General features: G+C 33.9%; 1 protein-coding gene across 1 annotated transcript; it reads left to right on the top strand.

Annotated features, from left to right (window-relative positions):
- The first annotated feature begins 2,681 nt into the window (after nucleotides 1-2,681).
- LOC128218225 (calcium-activated chloride channel regulator 1-like) lies at nucleotides 2,682-15,963 on the top strand. Its single transcript, XM_052925833.1, is given in 15 exon segments — nucleotides 2,682-2,900; nucleotides 3,680-3,971; nucleotides 5,700-5,885; nucleotides 6,281-6,393; nucleotides 8,693-8,825; nucleotides 9,357-9,478; nucleotides 9,985-10,071; nucleotides 11,373-11,451; nucleotides 11,769-11,866; nucleotides 12,684-12,908; nucleotides 13,214-13,481; nucleotides 13,940-14,089; nucleotides 14,239-14,357; nucleotides 14,360-14,459; nucleotides 15,193-15,963. Coding segments are annotated over 15 exon segments (2,394 nt in total). The 5' UTR covers nucleotides 2,682-2,744; the 3' UTR covers nucleotides 15,459-15,963.
- The last annotated feature ends 970 nt before the right edge of the window (nucleotides 15,964-16,933 follow it).

Here is a 16,933-nt window from a genome sequence, read left to right as displayed (position 1 = left end):
AGCCATTATAGATCAGTTGCACATTATGATAATCGTTGTTTTGATTTGTTGCACACGTTTTAAGCAATGCGGTTTTACCTATCTGTTGGTAACAATACGAACTTCAAGGCAGATCACTGCTGATGCGATTGGAAATGTTTTATAGAATAAAACCATATAGCGGGTGTCGGGATTTCTTAATGTTGATAAAAGATCTATACCTCTTGTCGCGACGTAAATCGTTTGTTTAAATTAAGATGGCAGCAAAAGCATTATTTATTAAATAAAAGCATTACAGCATATTTGTTCATGGTTTGTATTTCATATTTCGAACTAGATTTGATTTCAGCTTATTCTTGTTGCTTAATCTGAATTCAAGTTTAAATACAATCGATAACTGAGGATACATATGAGCATTGCTTTGAACAGTCTGTTCGCACAGTTTCTTAGTGTTGTTGTTGTTGAGTTTATAAAGGTCTGCCCGCGCCCTATAATGGCTGCATAATGGCTTGACCCCGTCACATCCCCAAGTGTAACAGAATTTTGAATCCAAAGGGGGAGTTTTACCCCCATCGGTTGATGGGATATTCGCCAAATGAGTAATTTTGTACCCAAAATACCACGAAACCTGCGATGAATGACATCTAGAGTGGCCCCACACACAACTCTGAATATTGGATATAGTTTCAACTACAGTTGTAATTTAGATATTGCGTATTAGATATGGTATTTTTTCGAGGATGGGCAAGATTGGCGATCAGTTCATTGACAAGAAAGTGTTGTGAGAACAGGACTTTTCGCCCACTATATGTTTTTATATTTCTAATATATATATATATGAACTGACCACTTTGTTGTCCATGCCCGACTATTGCCTCACTATTTACTTATTGAAACTTCTTCAAGACCAGAGAGTGCGTTGACATTACTTGTTTTCCCTACATGTTTTTTAAGTGTTCATGTACATATACAGAGAGGGTTACTATGGTTTATTTGTTTAAACAAATATATAAAATAATAATAATATAAAGTGGTTTTTTTTTTGTTTTTTTTAATCGGCCCGCGCCCGATTTTTTCCCATTTTAATATCTATGTGCGGGATAAAAATACATAGTATACTTTCTATACACAGGTATGTAGCTCCTGGTCCAGTGCATTCTCTTTTTTATAAATGGGTCGTAACGAAATGTATTTTCAAAATTTAAATATCTTTAAGTGAATGAATGAATTAGGGCTAGGATCAAAAACTGTTTTTCCTAACAATAAACCTGGACCAGAAGCGTTATATTACAACACAATCACCTAGCATAGCATGTAATATCATCATGGACTTCTAATAGTACTATGGATGTATCGGTTTAAATCCGTAGAATTGTTAACGCAAAATGTATCGATACAGTTTATACCGATATTGGTTTTCTCTCTTGACTACTTCGGCCGAACAATTTTTTTAACAGTGATCATTCATACTGGATTATCAAGACATCTATATACATATGTAGCCTCTGGTCCATTACTTCCACATAAACTCACTCATTGCCCGGTGCAAACACTTTCTTAGAAACACATGTTCAACAAATATATCGCTGCGTCGTACGGCATTTTGAATTGTTGATGACGTCGCCTTGTCATCCTCGGCTGTACATGAGCGCGATATACAAGGATTTATCTTAAAGGCATAGTTTAAGGAATATTTGGCATGATAATCCCCTGCTGTGCATATCCTGCTAATTGCACTGGTGTCACAGTAGGGGCCAATTTCCTGTGTATCCGTGTATTGGCTCAGGGCCATTTAGGGTCCATTTCTATCTTAATATATCCCAAACTGCACAGCAGGATACTCAGATCAGAGATCTGATAAGACAATAAGGCAATTAGATTAAGATCAATTAACAGAGGTTGTGTACAAATACACGTTGTATTTTTATTTAATTTTTTTATTTGTATTTTTTTTTGGGGGGAAGGGGTCACTTATAGAAGGCTTAAACTAGGCCTTTAATGTGGCTTTTTGGCAAACAAGCTGGTGTGCAGGTTATGGACAATTGCCACACCCGGTATTACGGCAGATAAATCAGGTCCAAACTTATAACTTATAAAAACTTAATTTGTGTCGCAGTCTATGTGATGATAGTAATTTAGTTTTAAACAAAGCGTTAATATTTCACTTATTCCAAGTGTCCTCTATTTTAATTGACTCACCTCGTATAAACACACATATCTTTAAGCACTTTTGAACGTATACTGCTTTATGAAAAAAGTGGTATATAAATGAGGCATAATATTAATAACAATATCTGTACGTATTCAAACAGCTATTCTAAGTGAATTGGCAGATTGTCTTATTCATTCAAAGATGCGTATCAACGCTCCTATATTAGTTTAAATCGAATTGATATCATTATCATATACAAATTCATGACTTTTGATAAATAAGAACAAATAAATAATAATCATGCTGTTTGAAAGACAAGCTCTGATGAGTACAATCAGTACAAATGCCATTGCATCTGACCCACCGATGTTATTCAGGTACTAAGGAGTGTGCGTAAACAGGCATCATACCTCTAAAGTCCGGTGTGTTATCATTTTATCATAATCAAATGACCCATATACATCATATTTGTAAACAACTGCCTTAAAACAAGGGCCGAATCCCTTTATTTTAAAGCGCCATTCATTTATAAGTCGGAATACAAGTTCCTCACTGAAATTTTAAGTTTGAATGATTTTAGATATTTTGAGGAACCTATCGATGTGATTGAGATATGTATAAACTACTGTTTGTGGTTTTAAGTATCGGATACAGCAGATCTGTTAGTAGACCGTCAACCATTGTGTTAGAAAACAACCAGTTTAAAAATGTCGTAGTTGCCGTCCATGATAGCATTGCGGAGGATGGTTCCCTCATTGATAAAATAAAGGTAAACTATTGCGGAAACAATGTAATGAAAATAAGATAGTTAAAACAAATATTTTTCAGTTGTTAAACAATTAAACAAAATGGAGTTGTAGTGAAAGTTGTAAATCGCTGAAATGAAGTGCAACGAGGGTAGATTATCAATAACTAACTTTGAAATAAGAGCATAGTATTTTTGTTAGTACAAATAAACATGAATATTATGTGCATAATGCATTTCTTAAATGGCCGACTTGCGTTTCTTAGTTATCCACTACCGTGATTTAAAACCATTACTTAAAGATACACTCTTAATCCCTAATAAGATGTATCTTAATTATAACGATTGTTTTAAAATACCAAAAAGGATGAATAAATGTCGAAAACAATGGCTCTTATGAAGGATACCGAGTTGAATTTGAAAGAAATATGCATAAAACACCGTATTTCTACCTTATGAGACAATAGTTGATCACATAAATCTTTTAGCATTCACCAATCATTTAATATTTTTGCATATTCAGCTATTAAATACACAGTAACAATCTTGTTATCAGTAATAAATAATTTCGCTAAAAACATTATTCAGTAGATAGTTAATGTTTTATCAGTCAAAATGTATGTATGTTATACATGTGTATGTATTGATTTTTGAATAAGAGTGTCACTTTAAATATTATGATTTATCACAAATAATTCAGTTATCATTATTTTACAGGCAGTGGTCCTTATTAACACTGATTTTGAAGAAAATGGAATTTCATAATGTTTAGTATTGACAAAAGAATATTTTTGTTGGATTAGGATGAAATGACAGAGGCTTCAAAATACATTTACAAAGCCACCAGACAACAGGCATACTTCAAGGAAATAACAATTTTACTTCCCAACACGTGGTCATCGCATGCGTCATACGGACAAGCTACGTCAGAGACGATACAGTTAGCTGACGTCATCATCACAGATCCAATACGAGGGAAAAGAAGTTTACCACAGGCACGTTCTTACGAGGGGTGTGGAAAACAAGGAGTGCATGTTCTGCTCACGAAAGAGTTCTTTGACAACCCCAGTTATGAACCGTATAGAAATAATTCAGGTAATCCATACCTGATATTTTACAATGTTGCAAATATGCGCGTGAAACAGCCTTCACATTATTTAAATGGATATCATGATAAATAGTAAAATTAAGAAGCTCTAAACATTTAATGGATTTTTAAAAAACGTGCTGTGTTTGAAACGGCCCTCCAGATTGAGGCTCGATACCTTTTAATAGTTAAACATAACGATTTCTCTGTTATTTATTAAGAACAGACGATAAACATTTTAATAGTGTTGTTTCAACACAAACAAAGCAATTATGAGCTTAGTTGCAGAACTAAAACATGTTAATGTTTACTGAATGTCTTGTGTTTTCCTAGAAAACTAATCAGTTCTCTATGCACCTCACAAATACTTTATTTTTGCAGTATGTCGGATTATTATTCTAACAAGTAGTTAACGCACTTATACGAAGTTTTTTTTCATAATATAATAATATTGACCTCTGTATGCCTTGATAATGGCTGTGTGAGAAGAATAATTAACATATTTATGTTATCAACTTTTTACCTTTAAATCATTACCAACAATATTGCACATATAAAAATAATCACGACTGCACCACACATCTAATGTATTTAATACTAAAGCAAAAAATGGCACGTCTTATGTCCTGATCAAGGCAGGCACCAAAAGACACGTTGAGTACTTATCGGCTGGGCTTAATAATACATTTTTTAACGAAGTATCAGTCATGAAATTTAAAGAATGATAAAATGCATCTGATTAAGAATTTATTAGCCGAGAAGGTAAGGTCTAAAATTGTAAAAAATATGATAAATTTAAATCCTCCTCATCTTACTACTGGTATTTCAATTAGCAGAGATCATTGCCATTTTTCCCAGTGCACTTGTTTCCCACTGTAATGCTTCTTTTAAATAGTAGACCATCTAAGCTCGACCGTTCAAAGTAAACGAACAGCCATAACAATTTTTCTTAGAAACACACTACTCAGATTTATTTAAAACAATGCAAAATGCCCATTTAATAACACATACGTGTTTTTCAATTGTGAATCATTATTAATAATTTGGAATTGTTGTTATGTTATTACGTATCAGCATAATAATTGTCCATGGACTTTTGTCGCATTTAAAGCGTTCAAAAACATCTTTTTGTGGTCAGGAGGACCTTTATACAGCTACAAAACAGAAGAATCAACGGTAAACTGTTTACTCTATTATAGCTACAAGAATTAAACGCCTTTTCTAGAAATTCTTCACTAAGCGCAAAACCAGGAAATGTCTGCTTTGCATGAAAAATGACCCAATCATATCACATAATATCATCGAGATCAAAACGACTACTGTAAGACACACGGTGCCCCATGAAAGACCACAATTGAGACTTGTTTTTTTTTGCATCAATATTTGAATTATTTACCATTTTAGGATTAACAGCTGTAGAAAACCATTTGTTTTTTTGTGATTTCCAGAGTTAATCAAATATAGTTAGATCTGAATTAAGAAAAGCGAGTTTTGTTAAAATAACGAATCTTACTATAGTATTGAAAGAGATCCATTAAAAATGTTTTTGTAATATGTACAAAACACATACGATAAATTTGTAAATATGTTTCATTTTTTAGATGTGATAACTTTATATGCGAAACATCCCTCGTATATAGAAATTGCGCTTGGCCTAAATCATTACAGAGCTTCGCGTGATGAAGGATATATATTTCATTCTATTATTCCTCAATATGTTTAATTCATCATTGCAGCAAAGTATTTTGTGCACGCTTTCGCCCAGTTCCGGTGGGGAGTTTTCCAAGAGTATTCGGAGGAGGGAGAGGAAGTGTTTTACATATCCTTTAACTCGGGCTACCCTGAGGCAATCAAGTGTGTTTACTACCTCCGGGGTCTTATTGAACGAAACAACGCAGCCGTTACCACACCTTGTTACATAAGTATTTAAAGGAGTTTTTTCTTTCTTATTTTATTTAAATAATCGACTAAATTTCTCTAAAAGTGTCAGTAAATATGTTTTCCCAAAATATGAACTATCGTTTACGTATATCTTACAAGTTTTCAGTGATTAAAGTTATGTCAATTTTCTAGAGTAAAGTCGTTTAAGTTTATAACCCTTTAAATATAAACTTGTTAATATATAGTTCATCACTTAAAGGTGAGGGAATAACTCGTTTAATCTTCAACGTGTCTTTTTTACAAAAAAAAATCATTATTGTCATCTTGCATTTATGATTACAGTATTAATAATTTCTAAAACAATATTTTGACAATATTTCGTTATTTCGTTTAACAAATTTCAATGAAGTGAATGTTGATACGTTTTGATTTAAAGCGAACAGCCTAGATCCAGTAACGGGTTTATATGAGAAGGATTGCATCTGGAGTCCATACCCAACCAGACAACGGGCAAAAGCATCGATAATGGACCATCAGTATATTACAGCGGTAGGAATCCTAGTGTTGTTCTGATATTTCGTATAATTTGGTGTTACCTTTTAAGGATTAAATGTTTTTTTCAAAGCATCAATTTCAACAATTAAAAGGAATCAACCTACAAACCAAATGCTTTTATATTCGGAATCAACATGACTTGACCGCGACGGTGTCGATACTGCAACACTGTTAACGCATCTAGCATTGGCTAAGCGCATGGGGTTTTCCTTTTTCAACGAAAGGAAAAATGAAAATTTTCGAAGGACCAGATTACGAATAACAAAACAAAAGAAAATACTCATTTTCCGAATATTTTTTTCTTTAATTGGATTGTTCTTTTTTAAAATTAAAACGATTAAAAAAGTAAATTATTTTGTAACCGATCGAGTTCTAATTTGGCTTCTGATGCTATGGAAATGTGTTGATTTTGTGTTTAAATCAATGCGTATTAATTGATTTCCATTGTTTCCACGAGTACTTACTTACTCGATAGAAACAAACTATTTCGAAATATCCAATTAACTGTACATCATCATGCTTTTAGAGAAAATCTTAAAATTCTATTAAAAATATTTGAGATTAAGGGTTGATATATTCGTTAACAGGCCGAATGTTCGTTAAAGTTAACAACGTTGTTAACGTTATGGAGATTTGAGACAACTGGTGCAGCTGTACTGTTTAACATTGTGTTAGTGAGTACATGTTATCCAGCACCAGTTATGTTGATATCCTCTCCGATGAAAACCTGGTATACACCTTCAACAGACATTTTTCAACTACCACTGCGTCATATTGTTGTTGTCTTTGTCAGAGTAAATCAGGAATAAATTGTTTCAACGCCTAGTGTTTTTTTAATTTGCACTTAATTGATTTTTATTTTTAAGTTCCTGTTTTCGACTCTTGAAGAGAAAAAAATAATTAAATCATATACTAACGAAATAATACGGCTCTAAGTATGCTGCATTAAACTGACAAAATCGCAAACTCCCGGTGAAGTAGCCACCTGTTTGAAACAGAAATCAAGTCGAGGTCACAGTCTTGGTGATGTCATCGGTGACTTCGGCGTGCTAACACTTAAACTAAAGAGCCGTTCCATATTTCCAAGTGCAACTTGGTTCACAGATTGCCAGAAACAAAACATACATATACTGCAAGGCCCATACGTTTAGCATATATGACTTAAAATTGCCCCTTTTTTCAACATTTAGTACAACAACAAACGACTGTTGGCATTCGAATGGCAGAGCTCTTGTCGTAGTATACGTATCAAGTAAAGATCAAGCACATTTTTCCGTTCACACTGCCTTAATCCCCATCTTTCATAACACCGCTTTAGTTGGTAGTAATCCCAATCTATGTTCGTACCTCCGCCAAATTTATAAAAATAGATTGGGATTTCTGTCTAAACATAGCTGATGCATGCATTTTCTTTCTCGTTGTTTTTCCTAAGTAAGGCAATCCTGTTTACTTTCCGAACGGTTTCATCTAGAATATGTTCCCCTTGTACAATGTTTATGTTTAATTCCTGTCAAAGCACCTGTTCAGCCAATAGCTGGTTCCATTTAATTAATTTTGTTGTAGCAATTCGCTTGCGAGATGAAATTAATGTTCATAATTATATCTATATGATAGCGATATGTACGATTTAATTACACCAAAGTTGTTTTTAATCTTAAAATTAGAACAGCAGTTGAACGATCGTATGAAAAGCAAATTCCATTTGCTGTCATCATCGCGCTAACTTGGTTGCCCAAATGTTTTTGAAACCATAACCAATTCAATAGAAAGTGGATGGACTAAAATAAAATAATGCATATGGAAAGCAAAACGCCATACATGTATAATTATATAAGTTTTTTTATTTATAATATACTTAATTTATTTTGTATGTAAAAAGTCGACGAAATTCGTTAACAGACCTTTTCGAACGCAATTTAAGGACCATCCATCATTAATACAAAAATAAACAGTTTTTTTTTTAAAGTTTCAAAATTAAAAGTTCAGATATTTTAATTTTGTTTTCAGAGAGCATTTTTATATAGACAAAATGTTATTTAAGAATTGTTTTAATAGAATTGCTTTATAAGCATTGCATTTCTTTGCGTTATATCCCCCCTTTAATACATCATATCACGATAGTAGCGGCTTTATGTTGCTGTTCAAAAACAGTTCAATCGAAAAATATTTAAATGGTTATTGCCCCTATGTTTTACTTATCATAAACAACTGAGCAGTTTTCTTTTACATGAATGTTGCGCCCCGAACGAATTCCTTTTTCAGAATGTATATATAATGATGTCCAATTTTACAGATAGAGACGTTCTGCGATGATGACAAGGCAGACTACATGACAGTGCACAACTATGAGGCACCAAGCAAACACAATCGCCTGTGTGAGCACAGAAGCACATGGGATATAGTTTCAAACACAGATGATTTTAAAGGTGATATTTTCGCCTGGTCTGTATCGGAACATAAGTGATTCCGATTATAATAGATTTCGTAAATGAGCATTACACTGTTGCACTTGAGAAAACTACATTATTTTTCTCAAACTACATGGAGTTGTATATTCGTGGTCACCAAGCCGGACAAGTGGGTTTCCTCCGGGTTCTCCGGGTTTGCCCACAACACAAGACCACACTCTCGCGTAAAATCGGGCTAACGAGAGTGATTAATATAATGTTGTAATAACTTGTTTCACAGTCGTTGTAAAATAAATATGTTTAAACTAAGGTTTTAATTCAGCTTCTTTGAATACAATTTTGGGGACATATAGCATCGATACTTTTGTAATGTACGTACAATCGTTAAAGAGCTATATGTTCAATATCGACGTGTTCTGGCGTAGACAGTAACAGTTTACTAATACACATCTTGCTATAATTGTAAAAATAAAACAGAAACTGGCCTCATATCAACGTTCAGAAGATCTTATAAATCATTTTTTATTTCTTAATAAATTTACTTTGCAGATGGGAAAAACCCGTTAGTAGGCCTTACTGACTCGCTGCTGACACCAACTTTTAAAGTGGTACGCGCTTCATCGAGGAAGAAGAGGACGTTGGTCAGATTCAATCCTAACCTTGAGGAGAGCGTAAGTGACATAATTCAAATCAGTAAAAAGACTTAAACGGATAAGAATGAACGAAATGCGAGATATGTGTTGTGTCTGGTGCCCATGCCTTAAGTGAAATTTCAGATACAAGACATGAATTTCTGGAGTAAGATTCTTTGCACCGATGTCTGGAAGATAATTCGCTGATTAATTCTAGTAATTGCAATGCAACACTGCACAAGCGCAAACATAAAATGTTAAGTGGTTTTCCTAGGCGAGGATAGAAAACAACAATGTAATAAACAGGCAATCTCATGATTCGCATCAAATTTCCTAAACTTCTGGCACAATAAATAATGAACAGCGTTAACAGACATCAGAAAGAAAATATGTGTGTGGGCTAAATAAATGCCATATCATATTTAATTATTTGATGGATTTTTTTATAAATAAACAAAACACCTAGCACAAAATACATCAATGAATGGTCTACATTTCATCTGCTTAGTTGTTGAGTCAATACCGGAGTATATGGAATGTTTTAGGTCACGTCCGGGTTAATAACAGACATCAAACGCCTGCAGCTCGAACTTAATTCTGAGGAAGTAGAAGTTATCCACAAAGAGGAAACGGTATATGATGAATTTTTTTAGAAAAAAAAGTATGCAATAGAACTTCGTTATATTACAAGTTTCCAAATGTTTTTTTACGTTTAATGATCAAATGCCTGTAGCTTTTAAGCTCGACTATTCGAAGAATAGGTGGGCTATACTACTCGCCCCAGCGTCGGCGTCGGCGTCCGGTTAAAGTTTTAGGGCAAGTTGGGATTTTCACTTATAAGTCCAATACCCTACATCCAATTGACTTAATACTTCACGCAGTTGTTCAGGGCCATAACATAATGAGGTTAGATAACTCCATATTATTCTTTACACAGATTATGGCCCCTGATTGACTATGGAACTTAGGTTAAAGTTTTAGGGCAAGTTGGAATATTTATTAATAACTTCTATATCCTTTGTTCAATTGACTTAATACTTCACACAGTTGTTCAGGACCATCACACAATGAGGTTACACAACTCCATATTATCCCAAATACAAGTTATGGCCCCTGATTGACTTAGGTTAAAGTTTTAGGGCAGGTTAAAGCTTTAGGGCAAGTTGGGATTTTCACTTAAAACTCCAATACCATTCATTCAATTGACTTAATACTTCACACAGATGTTCAGAGCCATCACATAATGAGGTTAGATAACTCCATATTATCTTTTATACAAATTATGGCCCCTGATTGACTATGGAACATAGGTTAATGTTTTAGGGCAGGTTGGGATATTGTTTAATAACTTCTATACCCTTCATTCAATTGACTTAATACTTCACACAAATGTTAAGGACCATCACCCAATGCGGTTACATAACTCCATATCCTTAATACAAGTTATGGCCCCTGATTGACTTAGGCTAAAGTTTTAGACAAGTAAAAGTTAAGGGCAAGTTGGGATTTTAATAAAAACATTTCTATACCGTTCATTAAATGCACTTTTAAATTATATACGACCATCTTACAACAAGAAACGTAACTCCGCTTTAAGCCTAAATACAAATTATGGCCCTTGATTTTTTTAAATTTCTTTTGAAAGGCATATTTGTATATTCTTAACCACATTTTCATAATGGGAAATCAAGTTATTTGAATGACTTGCGTCATGGTTTGGGCGGGCTGGTGGGAGGGCAGCATCAAAGTCACCTTATGTATCGAATAATTTTAGTTAGCTTTGACATAAAGAGACCAAACTTGGTATTATTACATCGTTATTGTAGTCAAAGCGGCGTAGTCGAGCGCGCTGTCTTACGACGGCTCTTGTTTATTAAATACAGACACATTTTAATGTCGCTCTTATGTTTTTTTATACTATTTTGGTGTTAAGATTCCCTTTGGAGACGAAGGAAGCACATTAACCGTTGAAAGGCACCAGGTAATTACAACCAGCCATGGGAAATCTAGCGGTAAGTTATTAGTTGGTTATGTTTTTTTTTGTAGAAAAATAATAATCATTTTTCTGTTGACAAAAACAATGTCGTTGAACAAATTTTCTTAACCAATCTTTCCGGCAAGTATGTTTTGCATTGTCACCTAGATTCATTAAGATAAACTGCGTTTTCCCTTATGATATATTTGGCATGAATATGTGAACATTTGTTTGGTTGTTCTAGGATTTCCACTTATTCCATACAAAGATTTCTGATCAGCAAATTTTAAGATATTGACTAAATTCAGAACTGAAACCAATGTGTGCCCCCGTAACGATACATCACTATTTCAGACACGGTTTACGATATCGGTCAGACACTCGGTCATCGTCACGTAGACCGTATGAGACAGGCTGTGATGCAGAATGATCTCTATAAAGATTATGTTATTGTACGTACACTTTTTAGTTACATATCAATTATTTGTATCTTGCATTAACCTTGCTTCTACGCTTATTTGCCCGCTTTGTTTCAATTTGTTTCATATTTCATCTCGAAAAAAATCCGACACCATATTTTAAATCAAATTTAATTTTGTATCTTTCTTTGTTATTATTTTCTCCCCACTTCTTACAATAAAAGTATCAATTTAGTACTGTATTAATAATGTTAAATTTAAAGCTAAATAACGCGAATTATGTCACTTTTTTCTTTGTACAACTGTTTCGTACCTTGAAGGGGCTATCGTTGTTTCTATTATTCACAGGTGATCATGATCAATGTATGTATCTGGTCGTAGAGTACTTGAAGTTACTTTATATTTTTCATAATTAGTTTTTCTTGATTCTGTACTGTTTTCAAGTTGATGTTGACAATACAATATATGATTCTAATTTTGCTTTTTTTCATAAATGTCGGGAGAAGTGTAAAATAGTAGTCAATTAGTATACCCCAGTGATTTCTTCATTGACTAAGGACCGAAGCCTTAACGTAAACAATTATATATACTTCAATGTATCGATGAAATACTATAGTGTGATGTTATATATTTCTTGTTCAGAGTCTATTTGGCCTTGAACCTTGTGCCTCTAAACTACGTTATCGTCTAATATTTGGCTACTGGGCTTGTCAATGTAAATTCATTGTATTATCACAATTAAAGCTTTGATTTTCATTTTAATACAATTTATCAATTTTGAGTGTACAAAATGAACATGTTAGACGGATCCCTTAAAACTCCTCTAGTTTCTAGTACATACGAATTGCAGGTGGCACAGTCAGAATTTAATCTGGTAGGAAGACAACCAGTGGAATCTACAGTTGGTATCGATGAAACATTAGCACACCACATGACCTACATGTTTTACTACGACACTGATATGCCATTTGTTGACCTACGGTCACCGTCAGGTGTAATATACGACATTGAGTCAGACATTTGTGCAGTGGACACAGATAGCAAGTCGATAAAATTTCACTTCAGTTTTACAGAGGTAAGGTTGTTTTAAAAATAAATACTTAAAATACAAAATGGCACATATAAATTATGATTATTTGATTTCTCCTAATATTCATTCGATGCTAATAAAACATTTGATAGAGTGCTGTAAGATACATGCTACTGCTTGAAATGCTGCAAATATTCTTATGTTTTAATCTTATTTTTACATGCAAACCTGCTTTCCACGTTCCAAATTTACATGTTAATTATTTACTCGCTCTTATGAACATAAAAATGTAAGGATTTATATTTCTATGATTAACAAGATACTACTGCATTGTATTTTGCAATCCTCAGGTCGGTAAGTGGACATACAAGATTTACCAGTCCTCGGAATTATCTCAACGCGTACAGGTCACAATTTCCTCTGCTGATGAAAACCATTCACTGGATCCTCTCACAGTTCGTCCGTCTTCAAAACTAATTCAGGAAGACCCTCCAGCTATGCTCCTCATTCTTGACGTGACACAAGGCGTACATCCTGTTCTTGGACTCAATGCCACAGTTTTAATAGAGGGTCCAGACAGTTTAAGAACTGTGTTGCAACTGTTCGATAATGGAGGTGGTACGTATTTTTTATATAGTTTTTAATTCAAAGCCGCATTGTGGAGCAAACTGTGCAATGCACCTTTTGTCAAGTATTATTAACATATTTAATTATTTCACATTTATAACTCTTTTCTTTAATAATGTTTAAGAAATCGAGGGTGATTTGCTGGAATATTTAAGTAAATACGTTGAAGAAGCCATGTTCTTGGCTCTCTTTTGATTAAATAAACAGACTCGTACAAAATAGTCCAACCAACTAAAGACGCGCATAGCACGTTCTTGCATCTGTAGAGTTGTTACTTTTGTTCCAATAATAGCTATCTCATAATTATATGCATTTCTATATCCTTCGACTTGTAACCTGGCCATACAATAAGTTTCTTTAATAACTTCTTATGTTACGCTAGTTACTATTTGAACCCGTTTATGATCGTTTATGACATATGGGGAATCAAATTTTGTATACTTGTGTAGGTGCAGATGTGAACAAAAACGACGGTGTTTACTCCAGATATTTTACAAAGATCAGCACGGGTGGTGTGTACCATTTCACATTTAAGATAAAGGGATATGGTGAAGACGTCTACCAACGAGAACAAACATACAGCGTAGATAACTTTGATGGTAAGGCTAATTTATAAAACTAAATGCATCTTGAGGCATATATATTTATTTGACATAAGATTTTAAAATAAACCGTCATTTATCATATTTCTATGCACTTGATGTCGTTGTTATTAACTTTGTATATAAGTTGTGTGTTCTTTTAACAGGGCCCATTAAGAAGATTATAACAAAAAGATCAATAAGGGGCCGATCGAAAGACACATTCATGGAGACTCTATATTTCTGCCGGAGGGGGTCAACCCCATATCACCAAGACTTTCTATGCCGTCCAGAATCACAGACCTTAGATCTGTCAGGTCCTTGAGATACAGAAAATCAGTTATCCTTACTTGGACAGCTCCTGGCGACGAGGTCGACCTTGATAAATGTACGTGTCTAATCTATTGTGTTCGTCTTTTATAAACAGCATTATAAGACTGTTGTTTACACCACTCTGGTTATTCATAGTCCATAACCTTATTTTCCTGAAATACTTTGTAAACGTGTCTCGCAGTACGACACCGGATATATTTGCTTGACAACAAACAGAAACGTAAGGGTTTTATCTCGAACGTAATTAGACAATGTAAAAATTACATAAGCATGCCCTTTTTATGTAAAGGTAACTAAAAGTAACTTAAGATGTTAAAAAGACAGATATTAAATTAGTATAAATCAGGTAGAATTGAATTAGAACAGCCTAACATAAATCTTCTTTTTATGTCTCCGCTAACTGTGTGTAGGCTATAGTTCATGTATTACTTATCAAACGAATTCATTTCAAGAGAGCGACAGCCATCACTGAAATAAGTTTGTTTCATTTGTATAAAATAATAATGCATATATATATTTATATATATTATATATAATTATATATATACATGGCTTATTGTTTATCGTTGAATCTCAGTTTAGTAGATGAAACAACAATGACCGGAATAAAGTGCACGGAAAACTTGATTCTGATTTGCTTGTTTGACGCGATGAACTTTATACCAACCTGTTTATTAACCATTAGGTTTATGAACTAGTACGCAATAGAAAAAGCAGCACCTCATAAAGAAAAGTTTGATTATGTATTCGCTTTAATAATACGATGTTCTATTAATTATTGTTTACAGCTGTATCGTACGAGCTTTTTGTTGGCTACGATATAGACGATGTTAGACAATTCCTGCAGTTTACCGACACTGGAGTTTACAATGGCAAGGGAATAGTGCAGAAGGAAATTATTCAGACCAGTAGTTCAGGCTCAACTGTAGAAAAAGCCCTCATAATGCCGAAACGGCAGTCCAGGACATTGGCATTTTCAATAAAAGTTGTCGATGCTCTTGGAAATACAAGCCGTACTTCGAACGTCGCCTCAGCTCTTAATCCATGGAGATAATGGATCGTCCGCTTTACGAATGGGTTTATGGCGGGAAAGTAATTGCATACACCTTCTGAATAAATTGATCTTCATATAAACAAAAACATGTTTGATTTACAATATTTAGACTCTAATTAATTTATCGGAATACTACTGTTAAATGTCTCTCTCTTTTTCTTTTTCACTCTTAATAACATGTGAAAAATAAGTATATTATCAAAGGGTTTGTTTGTCTTTGAAGCCCGTAGCTTTAGACTAGATAATGATTTGTTTGGACTCCGGAATGATTCCAAGCATCATCAATGCAGGCATTAACTAGCAGAGCTTATGCATAAACAGTTGTTATACTGCACGTGCGCTCCGCAAGTGTTAATGAAGTCAGTACATCCTCATTTAAGAATCGTGATTTTGCCTGAAACAGTGCATAGCGTGTCAAAGCAGGTTGTTTACCGTTTTGTCAATTACTGTTACGGAAAATTGTGTGAAACTGTGCGGTATGCTCATTAAAAAGTCATTATGTTGTTGTCAACTGCTCTGTTTTCGACTAACGTTTTAAGGCAATAATGTAATTTTATATTGATGAACGGATGAATGATACATTGTCGACTGTCTGTAATACTTTTGATTTTCATCATTTAAACCATCACTGTTGTTCGATGTGGCAAGTCGCTTAAGTTTCCAGCAGCCAGCAAAGGCATTGTCTTAACTCCCGATTGCCCAAGAATCTTGTCAAAGTCGATTTAAAATGCAACTAGCGTTGCTATAATACCAGCAAATATAACTCGGTCTTATGGTATTATTATTAATATTGAAGTGATCACGAATTTTAGTGATAGGAACTGAAATGTAACTATTTCGAAAACCTCAAAAGCCCCAACATCGAAACAAACTATTCGCTATCGATATAAACAATTCAAATGTATTTTCGCTACCACTTGTAGCAAAGAACGGATACAAAACATATGACTAGGAACCTTTTAAAGAGTGCTGTAAAGCTCAGTTGTTGTGAAACCAACGTCATTCGAAGTTGGGATCAATATCAACTAGATATATCAAGGAAACTGCAAATGGTTCCTTTTAAGGATCTCCAGATGTCTGCTGTTTGTGTGCTAACGGTAACTACTTAAACAACACGATCTTCTACATTGTAGGGTTTAAGAATTTGAACAATGTCAATGAAATTGTCATTTATTAAATAAACCTACACCGAAGCTGCTTATAACAGAAAGTTAACATAAATATTTGACCGACATAAAGATCCAGGATATAGTGTAATAAGGAAAAAAAACGGAAACAACAAGTGCAATATTATAGCTCTCCCACATTACACTATTACGATAAAATCAAAGTTAGACTGGTTATCGGTTTAAAAACAGTTTTTCTATAGGAAACTGTGGGTGGAAAAACTGATGTAATGGGTTGTCAATGATAACGTTCCATAAGTAGCGAGCTTGCAAGTAAACAGCGTTTTAAATCATTTATCCTCAGGTGAG

Source organism: Mya arenaria, chromosome 14, assembly GCF_026914265.1.
Source record: "Mya arenaria isolate MELC-2E11 chromosome 14, ASM2691426v1".
Classification (NCBI taxonomy): domain Eukaryota; kingdom Metazoa; phylum Mollusca; class Bivalvia; order Myida; family Myidae; genus Mya; species Mya arenaria.
Note: the sequence above shows the minus strand (reverse complement) of the source record. Positions and strands in the feature narration are given on the sequence as shown.